This window comes from Gopherus flavomarginatus, chromosome 6 (assembly GCF_025201925.1).
Source record: "Gopherus flavomarginatus isolate rGopFla2 chromosome 6, rGopFla2.mat.asm, whole genome shotgun sequence".
In the NCBI taxonomy this organism is placed as follows: domain Eukaryota; kingdom Metazoa; phylum Chordata; order Testudines; family Testudinidae; genus Gopherus; species Gopherus flavomarginatus.
Genome location: NC_066622.1, coordinates 6,041,586 through 6,058,664, shown reverse-complemented (window position 1 = coordinate 6,058,664; position 17,079 = coordinate 6,041,586). Strand labels below are relative to the sequence as shown.

The 17,079-nt window shown below is 43.4% G+C and overlaps 1 protein-coding gene across 7 annotated transcripts in view; it reads left to right on the top strand.

The window, feature by feature from the left end:
• Positions 1-17,079, top strand: part of PRICKLE2 (prickle planar cell polarity protein 2) — a 190,596-nt gene that overhangs the window by 124,291 nt on the left and 49,226 nt on the right. For all 7 annotated transcript variants that reach the window (XM_050957332.1, XM_050957337.1, XM_050957334.1 and 4 more), the window contains one exon: positions 8,474-8,657. In XM_050957332.1, coding sequence (XP_050813289.1) covers positions 8,474-8,657 — 184 coding nt within the window. The remainder of the gene's footprint in view (positions 1-8,473; positions 8,658-17,079) is intronic.

The window sequence follows — 17,079 nt, the reverse complement described above, 5'->3', positions numbered from 1 at the left end:
CGGCAGCATTCGTTTGCTTTTGCATGATAGCAGAGACAGTTATCAGTCGTTCTGTACCATCTGCTGCTGTTGTAAATTGGCAATAAGATGACGGTTATCTGTCGTTCTGTACTGTCTGCTGCTGTCATGGGTGCCCCTGGCTGAGGTCGGCCAGGAGCGCGAAGGCAAAACTGGGAATGACTCCCCGAGTCAATCCCTCCTGTATGGTTTCTAAAAATAGAGTCAGTCCTGCCTAGAATATGGGGCAAGTGTACTAGAGAACCAGTGTATCAGAGAGTACAGCTGCTCCATGTCAGATCCTGCAGAAATGATGAGCTGCATGCCATTCTAAGGGGTGCCCCTGCAGCAACCCTACCCGTTGCTTCCCTCCTCCCCCAACCTTCCTGGGCTACCGTGGCAGTGTCCCCCCCATTTGTGTCATGAAGTTATAAAGAATGCAGGAATAAGAAAAAGTGACTTGTTAGTGAGATTAAATGAGGGGGAGGCAGCCTCCCGGTGCTATGACAGTCCAGGCAGGACATTACGCGGTGCGGGGGAGAGGAGCCCAGCATCCCGCTGCTATGCTAGTCCAGGCAGTACAGAATCTTTTCTTTACACATGAAAGGGAGGGGGCTGATGGAGCTCAGCCCCCAGTTGCTATGATGAGGACAGTTACCAGCTGTTCTGTACCATCTACTGGGAATGACCAGGAATCATTCCTATTTTTACCCAGGCGCCCCCGGCGGACCTCACCTGAGGCCAGCCAGGAGCACTCACGGGCTGATGGTGACGACAGATAGCAGTCATATTGTACTGTCTGCCACCGGGGAGGGGAGAAGAGCGGATACTGCTCTTCACTGCTGCAGCATCGCGTCTACCGCCAGCATTCAGTAGACAAACGGTGACATTGAAAAAAGTCAAGAAACGATTTCTTTCCCTCTTCTTTCACGTGGTGGGGGGAGGGAGTAAATTGACGAGCTATACCCTGAACCACGCCGGACAATGTGTTTGAACCTACAGGCACTGGGAGCTCAGCCAAGAATGCAAATACTTTTCGGAGACTGCTGTGGACTATGGGATAGCTGGAGTCCTCAGTACCCCCTCCCGCCCTCCATGAGTGTCCATTTGAGTCTCTGGCTTCCCGTTACGCTTGTCACACAGCACTGTGTAGCCTGGAGATTTTTTTCAAACGCTTTGGCATTTTGTCTTCTGTAATGGAGCTCTGATAGAACAGATTTGTCTCCCCATACAGCGATCAGATCCAGTATCTCCCGTACGGTCCATGCTGGAGCTTTTTTTGGATTTGGGACTGCATCGCCACCTGTGCTGATCAGAGCTCCACGCTGGGCAAACAGGAAATGTAATTCAAAAGTTCGCGGGGCTTTTCCTGTTTACCTGGCCACTGCATCCAAGTTCAGATTGCTGTCCAGAGTGGTCACAGTGGTGCACTGTGGGATACCGCCCGGAGGCCAATACCGTCAATTTGCGGCGACACCAACCCTAATCCGATATGGTGATACCGATTTTAGCGCTACTCCTCTTGTTGGGGAGGAGTACAGAAACCAATTTAAAGAGCCCTTTATATCGATATAAAGGGCCTCACAGTGTGGACGGGTGCGCCGTTAAATCGGTTTAATGCTGCTAAAATCGGTTTAAACGCGTAGTGTAGACCAGGCCTCAGTTGCCCACCATCTTTGTAATAACACTGAAGAAATGAAAGAAGCGACCATTAGAGCTAGTGGTGGTGCAGTGACAATGTAGTAGGCTACCAGACATGACAAAACTGGTGCCATGAAAATAACTTTGGTCAGAAAATTAAGGTTTTAAACCAGGACAGGGCAGAATAAAAGGTTTTCAGAACAGCAGGAGCTACTAAGGTTGCTGCAATGACAGGCCAAGAAGGGGTATAAAATCCTGTTGCCCTGAGCTGTGCAGTACAGAATTTGGCACAACCAGGTGATTCATTTTCACCACCAGGTTTCTCTGGGGAAGCTAGACATTTGCACCATCCAGGGAGAGGTCACATTGCAGACTCTAGTGCTCAAGTTATGAGAGGTTTTGTAAAGTAGCCTCTCTTTCTCTTCTCCACATCCCGCCTTAAAACTCACCCCCTTCCTGAATCTCTTCTCTGCCCCTCTGTCATTTGAGTTGCAGGTGCTACCCTATGCTCATCCAATTAAAAGGCAGGTTCTTGGGAGCAAAGATCCTGCCTCACCTTATGTTGTATGAAGCACCAGGCCTGTTTACAATCCTCTTAATAACTCCCTAGTACTCATCCACTCACTATTACCGTAATCTTCATGGGGCAGCGAAGCTGCACAACAACGTAGGGGGGTTAGTGTGGCTTCTCAGGAGAGTTTGCACTGGGCCCTTGTTCTCCACAGGCCAGCCTGAGCTATTCTTGCAGTGCGGTAACTGTATGAATGCTGATTATTTTGCTGAGAGGCAAGTAGATTCCTTTTAATTTGAAGCCCATGGGCCAGATTCTATTCAGTTGTTCCGTTGCGGCCAGTGGAGAGTGTGTCGAGGTAACTGAGAACAGAGTTTAGTCCCTTCTCTGCAGAGTGCAGCAGCAATTATACCAGGAAAACAGCAGAAAGACAGATGTTGAAAATAAAATGCATCCATCCTGTAACTTCGTCAAATGAATTGTTGACCCCGGGTAGAACAAATTTTTCAATGTGTTTAGAGAGGTTACATCTTGGTCCCATGTGAAGTCAATTCAGCAAGGGCTTCTTTCCAACAAAATATGAAACCAGGAAATGTTGTTTTCTCCCTATTTATCTCCCTCCTTCCTGGGCCCGCTGCAGGGCAAACAAGTGTGTAGCTCCTTATAGACTAGAAATACCAAGGCTGTTCTGTATCTCAAGCTTCGGTAGCCGAGCAGCCAGCATCCTGCTTCCTCCTTTCTTTATCTCCCCTTTCACAAGCTATTAATATTTTTCAAACCCAGTGATTTTCCCCAGTCTCCTGCATCAGTTGGTCCCGCATCCATTCTTGAGTTTTCAGCACTGCTAACGCCCATGATTTTATTGCAAGTCTTATAATATTGGGTGTTTTTCTTAAAGCCCCAGGTGTGTCCATGAGGATCTCAGCTATCAGTTCAGAAAAAAAGTTCTAGTCCTCCTGATTTTGCAGAAAAATGTGAAAAGGTGAAACTGAAAGGCTCAAAAAAAAAACCTAAAAAAACCAACAGAAAGTAAATAAAAAGAATCCAAAATTGTTTTTTTAAAAAACTCTCATGATTTCTAAGCCAATCTCATGATTTTGGGGGCCTGACTCGTGATTTCTGAATGCTTGAGGTTGGCCATGTTGATCTTGTCTCCCAAAGGCATCTCTGAAATTTCAAAGCATGTTAAAATAGCTACTTACGAGTTTCTGACATATTAATTACCATAGGGCAGGCATTTCTCTAATACAACTTGGCAACCCCCCACTGCTGTCAGTGGGGATTGTGTGTGTGTATTCCAGGGCAGAATTAGACCCCTACTATTAAAAGACTGACACCAGAAAGGCTTGCTTTGGAATGAAGATGAAATTTCTAGAAAGACGCTGAGTGATTGACTTAATTTTCTTCTCCTTAGCAGATGCACACACTGTTTTCTCAGACAGCCTTGGGTTCCTCTGCATATGTGGAAAAGTTACACTCTGCCTAGAACTTTAAAGATAAAAGTCTTTCTCGATCAAAACATCACTATTGTTAAGTCAGTGCTTCTGGCTGGACAAAATGAAGTTAATGGGTTTACCCGGCAGGGAAATATGTGGCTATACCTGCTCTGTGTAACTCTTTATATAGTAATGTATTTGGCATGCTAGCTACAAACCTCGAGCTTGTCCAGATTCTCATATTCTTACCTCATATGTACAACTGGCTAAACACCATCTTTGCGACGGTCAATGAGTGTTCCAGTTGCTATGGTTTGCAAGGTCATGGTGTTAGTGATACTGTATACAGCGGTGAGCATTCACGGGGCCTGATTCTGATCAAATGAGAACTAACTCCATTGATGCCGCTGGAATTACACCAGCGTGAAACCAGAGTCAGAACTGGGTCCCCTTTGCCTTTCAAATATAATACTGGCACTGTCTTCTCATTTTCATCATCTCTCTGCATAATTATAGATGTATCTGTTTATTGCACCAATCGTTATGCCCTTGCCTCATCAGTTTCATCTCACAGAGGTGAAGTTTGAAATCTACACGTTTATCAGATTTGCACTAAGGGAGATTATTTTTAATTGAATTGGGCTAGAAGCTCATGTCTACCCATAGAGAGAACAAATGGGAACTATATTTTAGTAAAGAAAAGTACCCACAGGGTATTGCACATTGCCTTCATGAAACATCAGATCCCAACATTCATAAAATAAAATTTTCAAAAATATTATTTTCTCAGCTTTCAATTATATGGTAACACAGTAAATTGTAATGGTTCAGCTGTACCAGACCCCAGGGCATTCTATAGAAAGCGATAGGGCTGCAGCCCAGTCTAACTGATCATTGTATACTGGTTGACAAGCTGCTTGTGAGTCAGAGACTGGAAAGTGGGGTTGTTCAGGATGGTGTAATGAGAGGAAAGGTAGAAAATTCAACTCTCTGATGGCAAGATCTTGACATCTGTAAAATCTTTCCAGAGAAGTGACAGAAGTCCCATCCTCTGAGACGTTCAACACTGAAATGGGCAAAGCCTTGGAAAGCTCAGTGTCCAGAACAATTCCACACAGCTGGGGAGATGAACTAAATAAGCTATTTCATCTTTGCGTCTCCAGCTCCTTTGATTATATGAACCATTCTTTATACAGGCAGACGTTTTCCTGCTAGGAGATTGCACTGACCCACAGTAATTGGGACACAAAACATCCTCCCTTAATAGATTATTTTTAATACACAGACTACAGTGTGAAATGAACAGTGTCCCTAAGGGAAGGGACAAATTCGTCTAATGTAGTTGCACCAAGGCTAAACTGAGTCCTCTCCATAAGAGTGAAGGTCTGCAGCTGGGATGCCTTAGTTAATGAAATGTACATGTATGGTAACAGCAGGAGGTACCAGCTTTGTGTCCTGCATGTGTGCAATGCTTAGCACAATGGGCTGCGGCTCCAGGACATGGCCTTCTGAGTGCTATAGTAATACAAATAGCAGAATAATGGATAACTGAAATGTGTAGGAAGCAAGGCTATGTATGAACAAGCTTCCTGGGTTTTTTCCTCACAAGCTGAGTTGTATATAGACATGGTATCAGTGGTGTGATGAGACCCAAGTAGGGTAAAGCAAGGATTCTGACTGACCATTCAAATTTTTTGCTGCCACTTCTCATTGTTAGACACTTTTTCATTTAAAAAAATCATCATAAATATTTACCTCATTTAATAATAACTGAAAACTTTGGGCACATTCTTGGCAGTTACGTACTATTAAATATTGTGGCCCTATGGCTGGATGGGGGTGCATAGATTGTTTTGTTTTTGTTTTTTGTTTAATGTTACAATGTTTGTACTTTCAAAAATCTTGCTGTCCGGACAATGTCACAATTAGGCAGTCCTGTACCTTGTATAAAGGGCAGTCCGATCTGTGATAGTGTTCTGGTTTCAGTGTGAGCTGCTCCAGGTCCTCCAGAATGGATGTGATTAGAAGCCCACAATGGAACTAACAGCCAGAAGTAGAACAGTCTAAACATTCACGCTGGGGCCTGCTCCGACTCCCACTGACGTGACGGGACCTTTGCTGTTGATTTCAGTGGGAGTAGGATCAGGCCCCTGGTGAGAGGTGCCCATGACACACAAACTGGAAGAAAATAGAACATTAAAAGTAGCATCAGAGTCTACTACTAGTAATAACCAATTGGCTGAACAGTGACAATGTTTGTGACATGAGCAGTTTGGGGAGAGATGGGTAAAACCCATTTCCATTGTGCTTACGTTACTGCTACTTTAATATCTGTTATTTATCTCTTTCCTTTGAACTGCTCTTCTGTTGAGAGAGACAGTCAGGAATTAGGATAATTAGGAAAAACTTTTTCACTAGGAGGGTGGAGAAGCATTGGAATGGGTTACCTAGGGAGGTGATGAAAGCTCCTTCCTTAGAGGTTTTTAAGGTCAGGCTTGACAAAGCCCTGGCTGGGATGATTTAGTTGGGGATTGGCCCTGCTTTGAGCAGGGGGTTGGACTAGATACCTCCTGAGGTCCCTTCCAACCCTGATAGTCTATGAGTCTATGAATTCAGTCAATGAGAAATCTGCTGTATGTTCTGGTTCTCTTCTCTGCATTCACCATTGTCTTCATTTTGCCCCCTGATATTGAAGGTTTTTTTGTTAGTTCCCCACGCTGAAAATATTGTGTTCTGGCTGGCTGGAAAAATGTGATTGCTGTCCTGAGAATGACATTTCGTAAAACAGAACTAAACGCTCTAGAACAGTGCTTCTCAAAGCCGGTCCACCGCTTGTTCAGGGAAAGCCCCTGGCGGGCCGGGCTGGTTTGTTTACCTGCCGCGTCCTCAGGTTCGGCCGATCACAGCTCCCACTGGCCGTGGTTCACTGCTCCAGGCCAATGGGGGCAGCGGGAAGCGGTGTGGGCCGAGGGATGTGCTGGCTGCCCTTCCTGTAGCCCCCATTGGCCTGGAGCAGCGGACCAGTGGGAGCTGCGATCAGCTGACCCTGCGGCCGCGGCAGGTAAACAAACCGGCCCGGCCCATCAGGGGCTTTCCGTGAACAAGCAGCAGCCCTAGTTTGAAAACCACTGCTCTAGAATACATATCAAATTCTGAAATGCAAAGTATTAGCCTCTACCAACATTATTTATTCCTACCATATTGTCGCATGTTGAGCTACTTCTAATCATACCATAAAATGAGATAGAGACAGTTGTGAAACCAGCTGCTCTGCTTTTCCACAGTAGCTGATTAATTAAAGTATTCACATGAAATTGTGCCTGGATTATTTTTTAAGGTAACAACCACAGGCTATACTGAGCCCCTTTGATGGACTGGATGCAAGCCAGACGTGCTCTGTGCGTTTGGTCGGTGTGTATTTTAGATCTGATGAAAAGTAGAAAATGGGAAAATCTGGCAGATCTCCCTGGTTTAACTTAACGGAGCCTCTTGACTTTTGCGAGGGTGGAAGGGCTCTGTGGAAATGTAGACAAAAACTGGATCAGAGTCCTAATAATATTAGCTCTCTTTGAAGCCACAGCTAAAAGGAAATAAGGAAGTTTGGGAGAAAAAGACCCCAGAGTCTACCTGTTCCTGCTTTCAGGTTTTCCTTGGCTGTAAATTATAGCAAAAGAAACCAGCAAACTGTAAACCCATTCCTGCCCTTGTTTTCTGCATTACTTCATCGCTTTCTGAGTAACAGATAGCAGGCTTGAATATGCCCTTGCTGCAGTAGCGTAAATCATCGCTGAAGTAAATAGTGCAAGTGAGCATAGAGTCTTACACATTAAACGAAAAGCACACACTGATAGGCCATGTTACGGAAAAGCATTTGATCTCCCTCGTCTCTGAATCTCAGTCCCCCAGTGTGACTCATACCCAGCAACCTCCCTGATTACACAGTCTCCCATCACTCCATTCACTGACTGTGCTTAATATCCTTGAAGCAGGTCAGGTAAATGGGGCTGTACTATGTATCTTCTTGGCCTTTCCCCAGTGCTTCCTCCTGCTCCCATTCAAGACCATGGAAAACCTCTCCTTGACTTTAATAATGCAAGATCAGGCTGAATGAGCTAAAAAAAGGGCGATGCATGCAATGAATTAAACTAGTGCATTTCTGAATGGCAACTTTTAGGGTGTTCTGTTACTAGTTATTTGTATTGCAGTAGCACCTGGAGGTCTCAGTGAGGGATTAGAGCCCCATTGTGGTAGGTGCTGTACAAACACATGTGACAGATATTCTTGCCCTAAAGACCTTACAATCTAAGTAACTGAAAGAGAAACTATTTCCGTGGGATTGTGTTTCACAGCATCTTTTAATTTAACACACTTCAATTAGAATACGTTTTATGCCATTTTAAAGCAAATTTATGCGATTAGAGTGGCAAAGGAACTTTTTCATTCACATCTTTCCGTTTAAACTGACATTTTCCATATTTAATAATTCAGGCCGGGTCCTCGACTGGTGTCAGTCTGAAGTCACTGCAGCTCTGTCAGTTTAAACTAGCAGAGAATCTGCTCTACACATATTTATTAGCCCTGTGGAAGTTTATTTCTCAGCATAAAGGAGGAAACAATTCTCTCTCTGACTACCTTTTAACAATCTGATACAGTCCTTGACTCTCCGAGGTTGTTTTAGCAAGTCTGGACGTTTTTTTCCCCCAGAAAAGACATAAATACCGAATTAGAAAACTGCTCTGGATGAATTGGGTTATTGCCAGGGGCATGCTGCCAATGAGTATGTGTTTATAGTTTGGGATCTGAGCTCTGCTGATCGGCAGCGATCACTCAGATTGTTTCTTTTTCAAAATGAAACTCACAGTTGGATCTGTTTCTTCACAATTTACAGGAAGATTTGCCTTCACTGTAAGTGCCCACAAGAAGAGCACTTTGTAACAGTAATGCCTCTGGAGATGGAGAAGACGGTGACCAAGCTCATGTTTGACTTTCAGAGGAATTCCACTTCTGATGATGACTCAGGCTGTGCCTTGGAAGAGTATGCATGGGTGCCTCCAGGGCTGAAGCCAGAACAGGTAAAACCTTTGGTTTAAAATGTACTTAAAAACTCTCTCTTAGAAACAATTAGTCTGATTTTTCAGGGGTGTTGAGTAGGAGATATTCACTTGCAGTATGTTTTTCAGCCACTAGATGTCTCTGTGTGCTGTAGTGTAACAGATACAGTGTGGCCTAGGTAAACGAGTGAGACAAAGCTGGGACTTGTGCTGTGTGGAACCTGCCCATTTTTCTTTTCTTTTTTCTTTTTTCCTTATTTTTTTTGGGTCACTGTAGCTGTTTTCTGTAATGCCTCCTCTTTAAGAAAAACGGAGTCTATATATCATGACACATAAGGAACCAAAGTAATTGTGTGACTTCCTGCACTAAGACCAAAGGAACATGTGAGGTACCCAGCCCTTCTAAAGATCTGGACAAATGCTCATACTTTCCCCATATGGGTTTGGTTTCTCATCATACTATCTATAACTCACCAGATAAAGTCACTCAAATGACTAAAATGAAGGTTGCATATTTCTAGATAGGAAGTTAGTAGGGTGGATTTATCCCAGTATGTTGTCAGTGTAAAATGTTCATTTATTTTGGTTATTTGCAGTTTACTTGATTTGTTTAGCCTTTATGCTGAGCTTTTACATTTTAGACTTAAAGCTTAATTTCCAGAGGAGATTGTAAAGTGAGGTTAGCCTTGATAATTGCTATGGTGATCGTTTTGAAATCATGCAAGGAGGCTGAAATAGGGTGGGAAGCCTATATTCTTAGTCTTATATTAGCTGTCTTTAAATATTCTGTTTTCCCTAGCTTTATTCCGAAAGTCTTTGGCATTTCCTGAAATATTTTGGCACCACCCACAGGCTGTAAATATTATCTGTCAGACTGGAGAAAATCCAGTTGCATTTTTCTTTCTTGTCTCTGCAAGCATTACAGCAATGCCCAATCCCTGCTTTAAACTCCTTGGCACCTTACATTTCATCTATTGCCATCTAGCCGGGCTAGTTCAGATTCAGCATTGTTTTCTTTCAGCTTTCACAAGAGAGAGATTTCCTTTGTGCCTTCCCGGAGACTCGGAGGACACTCATTTAGAGTCAAAAGAACCCAAATTCCAATATAATGGTGGCACATGCTCCAAAAGAACATTGAAGTCAGCCCCTTGTGTGGGTGCTTGTTTTATTTCCAAGATGCTTTGAATGCAGACGCATCCTGAGAAATAATGCATGTGCACAGAGCATTGGTTCAGGGTCTTTTAAATCTAAAAATGCTTCCGAGGATGTTGAAAGTCTGACTTACCGCCAAGGTTAATCCATTTTAGTCTATTAGCTTCCAGCTTGTGCTTCTCTCTGAGGTCACTTTATTCCTTGACATGAATATTAACTTTCTAGTTGTGGTTCTTGGTCCACCTTATTTGATCTTCAGACTAACAAATGTGCAACTCTGGGTCTGGCTGTAATCACTACGAAGATGACATAGACAGAATACGTACTGTGAACGAACAAAGTCTAGTGCTGTGAACCTAACTCGCTGTTGCTAAGATGGATACTTTAAGACTTTCTGCTGATCTTAGCCAGGAGCCATTTTGGGACCCATCCTATTTCTGATGAGCCTCTAAGGGCACAGAGTCATGGGCTGACTCATCTATACTGTGGAGAAACTAGGCCAATATTAGACTTTGCAGGCTCCCTAGGAAAACCCTGGTGTGCTGCCATAATTAAGTCCACACACACGATACCTGTCCCTTCCCCCATCCTGCAGCCTCCTGTCTACTAGGCCCTGACCCCTACTTCTGGCCCAAGTCCATTCAAGAAGTTCCAAACCATTGGGTGATGCCCCCTGAATGGATCAGGAGATGGAGTGAAGCACAGTTACCAAGAGGCATAACTGGGGTTCCTCAGTGAGGGGAATCAGTTTCTGCAGCAACTCGCTGGTACTGGAGTTGTACATAACTGCAGCCAGGCACATGGCTTCCTGGCTGATAAGTCAGGTGTGTGTACATGATGTGGAGTCCCTGGAAGCACTGTGTCTTATGCAACTGCATAGGCCTAAGGCAGCCATTAAACTAGCTATTGGGCTACGTTCTGATCTGGTCTGGATTCGCTTCTGTGAATCTGGAGTAAATTACTGAAATATGGATTTGCGGACAGTGACTGTGTCCGTGGTTTTTGTTACTTTTCTATAGCATTTCTCTGATGGGCTGATGGAGGGAGTTTTTCTTCAGTTTTCAACTCTACTAAAATCTCTTTTAAAAAAAAAAAGTCTGAGTAGATTAGGAAATAATCCCATGGAAAACTAGAACTTTCTTGATATGTTTGGAACACAGAGCTTCCATCTCAGTAAGACACAATAATTTACTAAGAGCCTTTGAAGGCTATCAGAGGAGAAGATGGCCAACATCCATCATTCATGACCAATTAGTCTTAAACTGCTGCTTCTATCCAAGATTGCCAGCGATGTAATGTTTCCTTTTTCTGTGTAGTTCCCCCAGTAGATCTAAGGCCTACAGGAAAAGAAGTAGTTCCATTTTCCTTTGGCATCAGTTGATGAAATTATGAATGGATATGAGGTCACATCCCCATGTATGACCAATCCAGAAATCCCTTATTCGCAAATACAGTAGCGGGTTTTGACAGCTTCGATGTATCATTACAGAATTCTGATGGTCCAAAAAGTCGCTACCTAGATGTTTAAGTATATTTTCAGGAGAGTTGGTGCAGTCAGACAAATAATAGGGTGGGTTCTTGCCCACTTGTTCAAATATGGTCAATTGGAAAATGATGCGTGCTGACCGTGTAAGAATCAGGTTGGTAACTTGATGCACATTATTTAACAGTAACAGAAATTTGGGGTCAAGGATTTTATAAATAATGATATAAGAATTGTGTTTATTAGCTGGGTTAAAACCATATTAGCTAAACGATGGTGTTCAATGCATGGGACTACAAAGTCTTGTACAAAATGGCTGAAAAATTGATCTCAGAAGACAGAAAAGCTCTTAAGTCCCAATTTCAAAAGACTGGAACATTGGCATGAAAGAAATCGCTTCACAGACCTGATCCAAGGCCCATTTGACTTCAATGGATCAAGGCCTCTGTGAGCATCCGATTTATAAGATTATCTGAAAATGTCTTTTTTCTTGGAAAGGGATTTATCTCTTAGGTGACAGAAAACACAGATATGTCCATGAGGGGTATGTGGGGTGGCTAGGGACGAACCATTATAGGGAAGACCTATCCAGTCGAAGACCGGTTTTGTGCAGTATTTGTCGTTCCTCCAAAGTTCATTACTCTTACATGTGTTTTGGATCTCAGTATTAAAAAACCAATAAAGACAAGTAAACTGGAATCACAGTCCAGCGCTCTCTGCTGACTCAGGAAATCTGGGAGACAGTGTCAGGAGCCAAAGTTTTGGCTGGAGCTGGTGCTCTGCTAGCTAAATCGTCACAGGGCTCCCTGCAGGTATGTTCCATTAAGGGCATGCATTTCACATTGTAAATGTGTAGTTTTTCTATTGTTGGACACTGCAGGAGGGAGTGGTGGGGTTGGAGTTCCCAGGGGCTGTGGTTTGTTAGCTAGAGAAATTTAGACCAAGCTTTAACATCCCTACTTCATTTCTGACTAGGAGGGATTTTTGCGGGTTTATAGCTTTTTTCAGGAGCACTCGCTTGCTCTCTCAATGGCTTTCGAAATTCAAAGCGGCATCAGTGCTGGTTCCAATTTTTCCAAAATGTCATATAGACTGAGCTACAGAGATATTTAAAAGCCCCGTCAAAGCCAAAAGCTTGACGCAGCCTTAATGTTGGCATCTGTACTGTGCCTCAATATGAGAAAGGGATGGTGATGGGCACATTCTGTAAGATAGTATTTAGTGCTCCTCTCTTTCAACTGCCCCATAACCTCCAGTTGGGTTTACTGTCATTCCCGGACTCAAACCCCCCTTTATGTAGCAAAAAAAAATTAATCCCTTCTTGTTGATAGCACAGTTGCTCAGGACAAGTCCCTTAAAAGTTATAAAAATATGATCTAAGGTAATATTAATAGTGCAAAGGGTCATGAGACCAATTTCTTCCACAACAAACACTGCAATCTTGGCCTTGAGAGCTTTGCAACATGGTGTGAAATGAGCAGCTGTCACAGAGAATTTATTCAATAGTTAATACATGCAGTGGCTTCTGTTTTGTATCTTTGGCTAGACATATATGAAGGAAGCCTAGTTTATAATACCCTCAAGCTACAACAGTAGCTATTCTAGCTGTTAAGCTGTAGGGCAAAGAACAGCCAAGGGTCTCTTAGAGCTTTAATCAAATTCGCAGACTTAACCACTAAAATTAAAGTTGTCAACTATTGCAGCTTTGCATATGGGAGAAGGAAAATGTATTTTTAGATGCTCTGCCTTGCTTTGCTACCTGTGCATTGCTCAGGTTGTGCAAGAGGAACAGACCCCATCTCCCAGCTGAAGATTTCACAGGATTGGGGAGTCCCCAACAGAGAAAAGGCCAGTATAGCCAGGTCACCCTCGCTACAGCCCCTGATGCAGCAGATGTGTTGGTGGCAGACACGAGAAGTGGCCAGGGCATGCTGTGTTCTGACAGATGTTCCCTTGGGGCCCTCTGCCAGCTGGCGCAGGTTACAGTAGCTTCACGCTGCTCTAGATTCATAGATTTGTTTTACTTGGAATATGTTGTATTGTCTCTATAGATTCATCCTCTAACGTGCTGTGGGGGCGATGCTGGGAATCAGGGAACAGTAACCCTGTTCATGGCGCCTGCCTCTCTCTCTGCTTCACTGAATGTAATCACGATAAAGCGGAGAATCCAACTCGTTGTTCAGTGGGATCAGTTTGGTTCTCTAGCTGATGGAAATGGCTTGAGCAGTTTGTTTCTTGTGGAATTTCCCTTCCCTGACTTGTACTATCAGGGAGTTAATTAGCTTTTTTTGTATAAACCGTTAACATCAGAAACCAGATGCTGGTAGTTCTCCATTTGTTTTTCTTTTCTTTAAACTGAATCTAAAGTAGTTTACATGTTTTGAAACTGGAAGTGAATGTGTCCTGGGCCGCAGAGGTAAGAAGCAGGGGAAATATCAAGGACAGGGAAATTAAAACTGACACATCCCACAGTGTTAGGTCTTTATTTCAGCATGCAACATCCGCTGCCTTTGCATGTCAGTGTGGCTCCAAGTGTTATATGCTACTGTAAATACAAAAGAATTCTCAGTTGGTACACTCCGGTGGATTTCTAAACATGCCAATGATGGTACCTGTAGTAAATGATTATCCCAATTCTCGCAGGCTCCTGGGATTAGTGCTATTAGGAGGGGTTTTGATGAAGTGAGTTGGTAGATCCCAGTATAAAATAACTGCTAATCATTTTTACAAGTTATCTTAAAGGGTCATTGTAAGGCTACAGTTAGGTTTTATCCCCTCCTCGTCTCCCTCCCAGGCTTTTACAAAATCTAACACCAGTCAATATTTTTTCCACAATTTCATTCTTTTTCTGTAATGCCAATGAAGTCATCTTGCTTAAAGAATGTTTGCAAACCAAGCCTTGCAGACTTCTGCTAGACTGAGTAGAACACCGCCGAAACTGACTCATTTACTTCTGCCATCCATGCCAAGAGAAATGGAAGAAATAAAACCAGCAAAAAGTTTATGGGGTCATTGGTAACAAAGGGATTTTTTAACTCAGATTTTTTTTTACCTGTCTCTGTCCCTTTAAATATGACTAGAAAGACAACAGGAACAACACTGCCGGATAATGATTGAATAAGAAACATGACAGAATTCTGATTTGCCAATAAGAGTTCTGAGCAATCCCCATAAAAAGAGCCAGATCCTCAGCTAGTGTAAATTGGCATATTGAGGGGTCACCATTTGGTCCTATGCCACTCTCTCTGCAGCCCTGGGTGTCTTGATGGGGGAGGAATGGCCTCTGATTTTAACGTAGCTGAGAATCTGACCCATGATGTACACCAGATAATTCAGATCTACCTGTGTTTTGCCGTTAGACCTCCAGAATTTTAAAGCCCCAGTTTCTAAGGGCCCTTGAGGGTGAATGTAGACTTATAGGATGATGAAGTTCTCATCCCACCTAGGATTTTCATCTACGATACACCTTACCCAAGTACACCTGTCTTGTACCATGAGGCTTAAAATCAAAGACAGAATGATTTCCAGCGCCGGAGGCATGGGATTATATGCACACCTTGGTGTTCCTCAATTATAATATGGATTAATGTGGTTTTAAATACTAACAAACATACAAGGATTCTTTTAATATGATTTCTTTCCTGCCAGAGAGATTTATTTATTCTTCCTGCGTGATCGCCGCTGGGCTCCATTAGCTAGTCAAATTGTTTGTGGTCGCATCCCGATCTTAGATGAGTTTTCATTTGTTCTCTGTATTTATCGCTAGGTCCATTCCAACACTTGTTATCCAAATCTAGTTCACCCCCCTGCACACGTCCTCTTACCGCCCCCCCCCCACGCACACACACTGTCTCTCTGAGCCAGAACAATGGTTCAGCCCAGTATGGAATGTTTAGGGAGGAAATTAAGTGGAGAGATTCCAGAGGTTCACGCCAAAATCCAGTCTTCATGTACTAAAATAGAAAAAATAATTGGCCTCACAAAACGTTTTGCCTTCCTAGTTTGGATTTAATTATAGTGTCCAGCCCCAGCTCTGGACAGAAAGTGGGTGAGGGAAGGGATGGTCTTCTGGTTAAGCCATTGGATCTGGGAGTCAAGATCTGGGTTCATCTCCTGACTTTGCCACAAACTCCCTGTGTGACCATAAACCAGCCATTTAATCTCACTGCTCCTTAGATCTCCATCTGTAAGATGGAGGATATAAATGCCTCCTCTCTGTCATGTCTGTTGAGCTTGTTAGCCCTTCAGGGCAGGGGCTCTCTCTTACTATGTGTGTGTACAATGCCTAGCACATGGGCCTAGATCTCAGTGAGAGGAACCTAGACATTACCATGGTGCGACTACTACGAATAGTAAGTACTACTCATCTCTCTGTGGTATCTGACTATCTGTTTATGTGTTGACTTAATATAAAGGCTGTTTGTCAAAATATATTCTGTCATATACCATTCATGGGGAAACATGATGGGCCAAATTTGCAGAGGGATTTTAACCCTTCCTCTAATTTTGCAGATGCTGTAATTTTCATGCATAGAAGTTGTAGAATTGTGTTCCGTGGACATGTAAATAAGGGCACATGCAAAATTCTGGAGGCATATTTTTTTTAATTTAACTCAGTTTGAATCATATAAATATAAACTCCAACTACAGCAGGAGAACAGTGTTCATTTCTTTAGAGGTATGTCAGTTTTAAACATACACTGTTCAAGTCCATGAACCATCTCGTAAAAATGCCATTTAATAAGCTAGTCTTCAGGGAGAAGTCAGAGTGGGACTAGAACCTGGATCCCTGAGGTTTAAGTGCTCCCCTGGATGAGTTGCAGAAGCAGCTCTCCTAGTTCAAGCCAGTGCAGACTTGTTTAAACTGTTTGCTGCATTCTTCCCTCTTAAGCCAGCGTTCGTTTTCAAGCTCTCACACAGAGGGTCATGAGATGAGGCCTCAAGTGGATTTCACATATACACACATGTACCAGCAGAAAGGGCCCCACACCTCATTATGTAAACAGCTCTGCATGCCGACATGATAAATTCACTTTCGGTGAGGGGTCAGTGAGGAGGGATAAGAACTCCGTATGTTCCCAGATAGGATTATAGAATCAGGAGCTCTCTGCTGCATAAGCAAATCCTGCAACAATGTTAGCTCTCTCTCTCATGAGTCCCCTCCTGGTCCCTGATTAGTCACTTGTAACATGTGACTCATCATCCTGCTGTCACTGGTGAACTTCAATGCATCCTGCTCCCTGACTGACTGCTGACATTCGTGGATTTTGCACAGAGCCATGGACTGGATATAAACGTGTGCCTCTCAGTAACTGCTGATTGAACAATATGCTGCAGATCCACACCCAGTTATATACTCAATGCTTTTAGTTTGCGTAGGGCTAGACCCTGCAAAGTTCTGAGTGTGCTGGCCATGATCCAAGGAAGCACTTGAGCACGTGCTTGACTTTAAGCACATGAGTAAAGCTCATCATCAGAAGCAAGCTCCCCACAGACCAGGACACAGCGACTCAAAGCGGTGCCAGACCCTTCCTGAATAACAGATGCAAAACCTGCAGACATAATATCTCCACTGGTACGATTATTAATACCCCCCCACAAGAGATCCTTCAAGATCCACGGTTCCTATACATGCCAATCACAACCTGTGGTGTATCTCATCCAGTGCACTAAATGCCACAGCAACAACTATGTGGGTGAAACCAGAAAATCACTATGCCCTCGAATGAACTCGCACAGAAAAATGATAAACAACAAAAACACCCTATCATCCATGAGTTAACGCTTTTCACAGAGCGATCGCTCCGT